This window comes from Phalangium opilio, unplaced genomic scaffold, assembly GCF_054372755.1.
Source record: "Phalangium opilio isolate 3A_F unplaced genomic scaffold, DU_Popi_V2 ptg000011l_1, whole genome shotgun sequence".
Lineage (NCBI taxonomy): Eukaryota > Metazoa > Arthropoda > Arachnida > Opiliones > Phalangiidae > Phalangium > Phalangium opilio.
The window spans coordinates 3155658-3162500 of NW_028324147.1; the positions used below are offsets into that span (position 1 = coordinate 3155658).

General features: G+C 33.8%; 3 protein-coding genes across 4 annotated transcripts in view; 1 reads left to right on the top strand and 2 right to left on the bottom strand.

The window, feature by feature from the left end:
* Position 1: 1 nt before the first annotated feature.
* On the top strand, positions 2-2227 carry LOC149709867 (uncharacterized). Of its 2 annotated transcripts, none has more exons than XM_089858093.1 (2): positions 2-141; positions 631-2227. In XM_089858093.1, the coding sequence occupies exon 2, from the start codon at positions 714-716 to the stop codon at positions 1170-1172; it is 459 nt and encodes a 152-aa protein (XP_089714219.1). In that variant the 5' UTR covers positions 2-141; positions 631-713; the 3' UTR covers positions 1173-2227. The 2 variants fall into 2 exon arrangements, with proteins under 2 accessions (XP_089714219.1, XP_089714218.1); XM_089858092.1 differs by having other exon boundaries at positions 12-141; positions 570-2227.
* LOC149709868 (uncharacterized) lies at positions 2037-3584 on the bottom strand. Its single transcript, XM_089858091.1, has 8 exons — positions 3164-3584; positions 3022-3096; positions 2917-2958; positions 2717-2847; positions 2556-2654; positions 2346-2480; positions 2221-2273; positions 2037-2153 (listed from the first exon to the last, which is right to left on the bottom strand). The coding sequence occupies exons 1-8, from the start codon at positions 3258-3260 to the stop codon at positions 2051-2053; spliced, it is 735 nt and encodes a 244-aa protein (XP_089714217.1). The 5' UTR covers positions 3261-3584; the 3' UTR covers positions 2037-2050.
* An 830-nt stretch (positions 3585-4414) lies between these two features.
* LOC149709869 (protein regulator of cytokinesis 1-like) overlaps positions 4415-6843 on the bottom strand; it is a 2709-nt gene continuing 280 nt past the window's right edge. Inside the window, exons 2-7 of the mRNA XM_089860748.1 lie at positions 6229-6748; positions 5698-6169; positions 5258-5640; positions 4807-5193; positions 4541-4742; positions 4415-4488 (exon numbers count right to left, since the gene is read on the bottom strand). Coding sequence (XP_089716874.1) covers positions 4415-4488; positions 4541-4742; positions 4807-5193; positions 5258-5640; positions 5698-6169; positions 6229-6748 — 2038 coding nt within the window. The remainder of the gene's footprint in view (positions 4489-4540; positions 4743-4806; positions 5194-5257; positions 5641-5697; positions 6170-6228; positions 6749-6843) is intronic.

The window sequence follows — 6843 nt, forward strand, 5'->3', positions numbered from 1 at the left end:
TTAGAAGATTGGCAACACTTGTGTAAATTGCGCTTATAAATTGGTAACAGAAGCAAGCTGTGGTGTTGCGATATCGAAATTTTCGGAGTTGTATCTTTCGGTTTTTTTATTGGATTTAATTAACATTTCGCTATTAACTGGGTAAGTGTAAATTATGTATATTTTCGCTGAAAGATGTTAAATAGTACTTTTCGGAGGCGTAAATACGGTTTTCCCATGTGTTTAAGTTAAGCCTTGGTTCTTTCTGAATTTAACCCGGCTTGACCCCTATCCTGCCCTCTTTTTTTTTCGGAACGGGTTGTTTACGCGTTGCATACGTTAATCAAGGCCTGTGCGCGGTGGCTTCGAAGGGGGCGACTTTTAAGAAACGACACTTCTTATTTTCTGATTTTATCGCGAGATTTCATTGATAGCTGGACCGAAACGCGCGCGATAATGAACATTTCAAATTATTTAGGTCTAGGTGAGAACTGAAATTGTTTAAATAAAAATCTTCACCCCGCACAGGCCTTGATTAACGTAGGCAACGGTTTACGTAATTTATTTAAGAATACTTTTCACATTTTTAGTGAAACTTATTCGATAAAACTACTCTTAATAATTCGGAACTTCTTGAAATTGATAATTAAGCTCACAAATTGGCGGAATTATGATCACATTGTGCAACTTGCAAAGTGATAAAACATAACTGTTAAAACTCTATTATAAACTCGATGGGTGTGTCTGAGGAACCTCTGATTATTTCTCCAATGATGACTAATCTACCTGAAGGAACTTATAATATTCAAACTGTAACGGTGGAAGATGCGGCGGCCGCCGCGGCGCAGTATCAAACCCTCTTAACTGTCCCTTATAGCGAAATCTTAGTGTTAGATCAATCCCAAATAAAAACATTAATAGCACCCGAAGTTCAGTTAGTAGTAGCCGATGTTTCTGGTCAATCTCAGATTGTCAGTGAGCCTGTAGTTATTTACGTGCCTCAGGAAGTTACCGCCGCGAACAATTTGGAGCAAGATTCGGAAGCCCAAATTGCGCGGCAATGGTACGAAGATTCGTTAGTAGCGACCCAAGCTTTGAATTCGTTAACTCAAGCTTTATCCCAGATATTAACTGAGGAAACTGCGGATAGTGTCGCTGAGAATACTGAAAATATGTCAGTTGCCAAAGATTAAATATCTCTGATTAGATTTAAATATGTTTCGTCTCGTTTTGAGTCACTTTTGTTTAAGTTTAACATAGTTTTTCCTCCCACTCATTAAAAGAAATTGGGTAGTTTGTTTATTAATTAATATTATTACTCCCGTTTTGATTTGAGTTTATATTAGTTTTGAGAAAATTTAAATTTATAGATCAAGTTAGGTTGAAAGACGTGAAATATTTTATACAAGGCCTAAAATACAATTCGAGCTTTAAAATAATGAAAAAGTAAACGTTTTCTAGATTGTGAAGAAAAAATACTAAATTAAAACCTAAATGTGCCTTGCTAATTAGTAGAAATTAATCAGGCTTAATTTAAATGAAGTCAGGGAGTAATTTGAATGAAAATTTAAATAAATTAAAAAATGTAAAAATTTTTATGAAATAAATGTATTTAGTTTATCTTCGTGTAAATAAATTTGTTGAAAGCAAGTTGGTTGGGGCAAATATTTTTCTAAAATCTTAAATATTGTAGATAAATTAAAAAGAGGCAATTAAATTAATGTTTTGGATATAAATGTACATATATTATATCAACCCCTAAGAACCTTTACTGGCACAATTGATATAGTTTTTTAGTCAGAATATAATTTTAGAGGCCTTTAATTTGTGAAAACGTCAAATATGCCACCTGATTTGCGTTGAAAAAATTTAAATTAGATGAAATACGGAGATATACCTAATATTTTGTACAGTTGTAAAATCTCGAATGTTAATTACTTAGTTTTGAATTCAAATTTGATAAACAAATCCAAATATAGTCAATTTAAATGATTATTTACATTTCATCCTTTTATTTAAAATTGTGTTAAGACAAATAACGTGATACGTGTATATTCTATAAATATGTTAATTATGAATAAAAGAGGCGACTGAACAAAGTATCGTGAGAAGCTTGTGTCAAATCCGGTAATGGAAATTTAGAACAAACTGTATCAATTCCACGATCAATGTTTCTGTTAAAAAAAAAGAAGAAAAACGTTATAAAATGTTCTGAATAGTTTTATTAAATTTTATTTGCACCTTTCAATGATGTTAGGAATGATTTTTTCAAGTTCAAATTGAATTGTTTGGGCCTGAAATTAATATATAAAAAAACCACCTTAATTAGATTTTAAGTCCTTCAATTTAAAAGGATAAATCTTTACTTTCATTGGACCAATAATTTTTCCCAATCTGACCACACTATTAACCATAGTTCTTAAAACTCCAAAAAGATAAATTTGTAATGTATCGTTTAAATCAATTCCTAAAGATCCACAAACAAATCCAAACACAATTTCCTGTAAAAACACGCACCATTAGAATCCTTTATGTAAATTATGTTCTTTCAAAATTGTAAAAACATTTTTTTTTACATGAAAAGCATCAATTTGATTTTCGTCAATTAGTTTTTCAATTTCTTTAAAAATTGGTAAATTAAATGAGGACGAACTTGCGTGTAAAAATGAACGTCCCTGCAAATGAGATATCAGATCACATTAATTTAAGGCACCATGTTAAGTTACCAACTTCGTACTTGCTGTTTACTAGAACGATTAGCAATGTGATTAGAATGCGTGATATTATAATGATAATCTAAGTTAATTAATTGTTTCAAATCTTCGCAATTAGCGTGAGATGTTTTGACATAAGGAAGACTGTTAGACCCTGAAAAATTCCGCGTTCATATGATCATTTACATTTATTAAACGAAAGTATAGATCAACTTATTATTACCATAATTTTCCAAATTAGAAATTATGAATAATTTTAAACTGTCTGAAATTAGAATCTTAATTAAAATTAAAACCCCGAGTGATTTTATTTACTAAATAAATTTACTTTCATCCACAATCTGATATCTTTGCAAAGCCGCTTCACAACCCATACTATGAGTAAAGCCTCCAGTTGGAAACACTGTTCAAGTAAATTAAGTTAAAGTAATTAGTTAATTACCCATTTCAAAAATTAAATCTCTTTATACCACTATCGCTAATTTGTAAAATTAGTAGTAAGTTGTTCTTTGACGAGGATTGAAAATTTTGGTTTGTTTCTGTTTCTTGCATTCGAACTTCTTTCATCTTTACTATGTTCAATTTAATTTCTATTGAAATTCAATCTCGGAGTTTGGAAAATTATGAACAATTTATTAAATACTTGGTTCTAGGAGAAAATAGGTCATATTACGATACAAAAATAGGCAAAATGATAGAGACACCGATAGGTTTTGTTAGTAAATGAATTATTTCAATCATGAATATACAATGAAGGCAGATAAGAAGATAACAAGTCACAAATGGGAAAGAAGGACATGAACTAACATTCATTCATATTTGAAAGGAATAAATTCATAGATAATCTTATCTTTAAGAAGACAGTATCGTAAGTTAAACAAGGGCAAAAATCAATTTTGCCAAACTACGTGTGGTTTCCACTTTGTAAGGCATACACTACAATGTTACTGAGAGTGCCACGTAAACTTGAGACATGCCTGCCCTACGAAAACTGGTGGTTTAGTGACGATATAAACTCATAAGGGACTATCATATGAAATAATACGAACCTACGTTTCCAGGACGAGTTTAAAAATGATTGTAGACTTCTATAAACTCTTACAAGATAAATTTCACAAGTCCTTTCAGAACCCATGCAGTTTATATTGAACTTCAAAACGACCCTTGCACAACGATTTTTCAACTATCAAAGCTATGATCATTTTTACCAGTCCCCCTTACATTTGAATTATACACGGAATCGTGTGCACTGCCTTTACGCGTGTATCACTCTAACTAACCAACTAACTGGTTGACAATATATACTCATAAGGGACTATCATGTGAAATAATACGAACCTACGTTTCCAGGACGAGTTTAAAAATGATTGTAGACTTCTATAAACTCTTACAAAATACATTTCACAAGTCCTTTCAGAACCCGAGCTTTACATTGAACTTCAAAACGACCCTTGCACAACAATTTTTCAACTATCAAAGCTACGATAATTTGTCCAATCCCCCTTACATTTGAATAATCCACGGAATCGTGTGCACTGCCTTTTCGCGTCACGTGTATCACACTAACTAACTAACTAACTGGTTATCAGCCCATAACTCCGTTGGTTATTACATAACCACACTGGAATAATAAAAGTAGAAACATATTTTCTGGGTTAAATGACGAAAAGTTTATTAATATCACATTGTGGCTTGAATTAAATATCAATTGAAGCCTTTGTTCAGGAATCAGGTTCTATCCTGTCCAACTCAACTCCAGAGAAGGCTGGGAAGAGCGCCTGAGATTCACTGATTCCTTTAATTTTGGACAAGTAATAGAAGGTATAATACAGGTTCTATTACTTGACTTGTGAAAAACGAAGCATGTCTACGCGAGTTGTTATGGCTACGATTCATGGATCTTCTCCTTTGAGCCTCATTACTGCAACGTTTGGCGTATTTCGTTCCAACAACTTTAAGAGAATGTTTGGAAGAAGCGTGAGACGCAGAAGAAATTGATTGAGAAGGGGTTCCATTTACGGTGCTTCTCATTTGATTGGTGATTTTACCCTGAAAGTAAAACACAGTTACTTTGTTTTTAATCCTTAATTGACGTTTCTCTCAATTAATTAACCTTTACTTTAAATGATTCGTAGTTGACACTGTATTCTTCAAGCTGTCCCGGAACTCTCAGATTTGTCTCTTTCAAAGGAGTTTTACCACCCAGCATTGACATGGCTCCCAATTGACTCTTATTTCTATTCTGAATCCTGGAGGACATTCTCCTTGGAATTTTAACGCCGCTTCCTTGAACCGGAGTTGCCGGTGTCACCTTGGGAATTCTGGAAATTGCAACCCTTGTTGGGGTTTGAAGAAATCGACTGGATGTGGACGGCGTGTGGTGGGCCATTCCCAATTTAGCGCGTTTTGGAGTTTGAACAGTGGCAAGATTCGGAACGAAACTGCGTTTGGACGGAGTTGTAACCATGTAAGAGGTTCCTGGTGTATTATTGCGTTGATGCTGAAATGAAGCGAGTTTCCTTGAATTGGTCAAGATCTTTTGAGGGAAACTCTTAATCTTATACCCTTTGGGTTTTAAGTAACTCCTTTTCGGCTCTGTAATCCTCCCATTGATTGTTGAAGAACATTTCAACAGGGATCCCATTAATTTTGAAGACATCGTTGCAATCTTCCTCCCATAACTTGATAAGATCGTGAATTTCTTTTTCCAATTTTGGGATGTTTTTATGGAACGCTTTACGTTTCTTTTCTTCCTTTAATAAATTTCCGCCTCTGTTTTGATACCGAGTGACATCCTGACATTGTTTCTCGAATTCAATCATTTGGCTCCAAAGATTGAGACGTTTGTGAATTAAAACGAAGATGGCTTCGTTTTCTTCAAAAAATTCTTGAAGTGTCTTAATTTCTTCTTCAAGAAGTTCCAAGTTTTCTTCGGTGTAATTATCTACTAGAAAGTGGTTGTAGATTAAATAAATCTTAGTTAAAAGTAATTAATTAAGAATACCATCAAGAAGGTCTTTGAAATTAATTCGATCTTTTTCCGATGTCAAACATTTATCCCACAATTCCTCAAGACGACTCAAGGCCTTTTTGAAGACAGTTCCCATGTTAGCCAGCCTTTGTTCCTCAAGATCTTTCATGATCTTCGTTAAGGCCTTTACGGTTTTAAGGCTGGTCGAGGTGTGTTGGCTCAAAATTAATTCGCGATCCGCGTCATCAATTTCTAATAAATCCCATAATGTAAAGAGCCGCTTTTTGATCAACTTGATTTGATCTTGATAGTCAAGTTGTTTTTCTTCGAGCCGTTTTAACAAGTTAGAGGCTGAAAGTATGTTTTCCTCTGATAAAACAATCTCGTCAAGATGACTCATGATTTGTTTCTCAAATTTGGTCAGTTCTTTAACGGGTACTTCCAATTCTTTGATCATAACGGTAATATTATTTTGAAGAAGAGAAAGTTGTTGATATCTCGATTGCTAAATGGATATTAGATTAATTTTTAAATGTCTAGGAAGAAAATTCAATTTAATTTTACTTTCTCTCGCTGCAAAAAATCAATATGATCACGGAGAGTTTGAACCTCTTCATCACTGGGAATTTTATCACCAGCGAACATGGTAGATGCAAATTTTGGGGGTAAAAACAATTTTGCGCAGAGATCCTGTTCTTCTTTGCATAGCTTATTGAAATCCTCCATCCTTTGTTCTTTGATTGCCAGAAGATGTTCTACCACATTTTTCAACTCAGCTTCCTTATCCAGTAGGGTAACGTGGTTGTCTCCGTTAATTGAAATTAGACCAGGGTCTTCCAATTTTAAATTAAGTGATAGTATGGTTAACTCTTCTTTCAGTTGTCGAATTTTTTCTTCAATTCGAAACACAGTCCCTTGTTCTTCTTCAATCATATCGCGAGCTAGGCTGGTTTGATGTTGGATCAATCTTGACTGCCGATCTCTAAGCTGTTCGCCACTAATTCCTATTTCTTTCCATAACCCCAATAATTTGTAACTAGAGGTGGCGACTATCTTTGTTAATTTTGCCACGAATTCATCGGCGCTGAAGGTAAGAAGGTGAGATTTTTAATTTGAAAAATTGAATTTAAATATTTCGTTAACTATAGAGTAGTGGCACTCCATGTTAACTACCCGTAG

Bases quoted from the DNA above. Each gene is read 5' to 3' on its own strand.
- LOC149709867 (XM_089858093.1), top strand. From the start codon at position 714: ATGGGTGTGTCTGAGGAACCTCTGATTATTTCTCCAATGATGACTAAT.
- LOC149709868 (XM_089858091.1), bottom strand. From the start codon at position 3,260: ATGAAAGAAGTTCGAATGCAAGAAACAGAAACAAACCAAAATTTTCAA. The intron at 2,959-3,021 runs GTAAATTTATTT...TTCTAATTTCAG, and splicing joins ATATCAGATTGTGGATGAAA to ACAGTTTAAAATTATTCATA. The intron at 2,154-2,220 runs GTGCAAATAAAA...TTTTTTTAACAG, and splicing joins ATTCCTAACATCATTGAAAG to AAACATTGATCGTGGAATTG.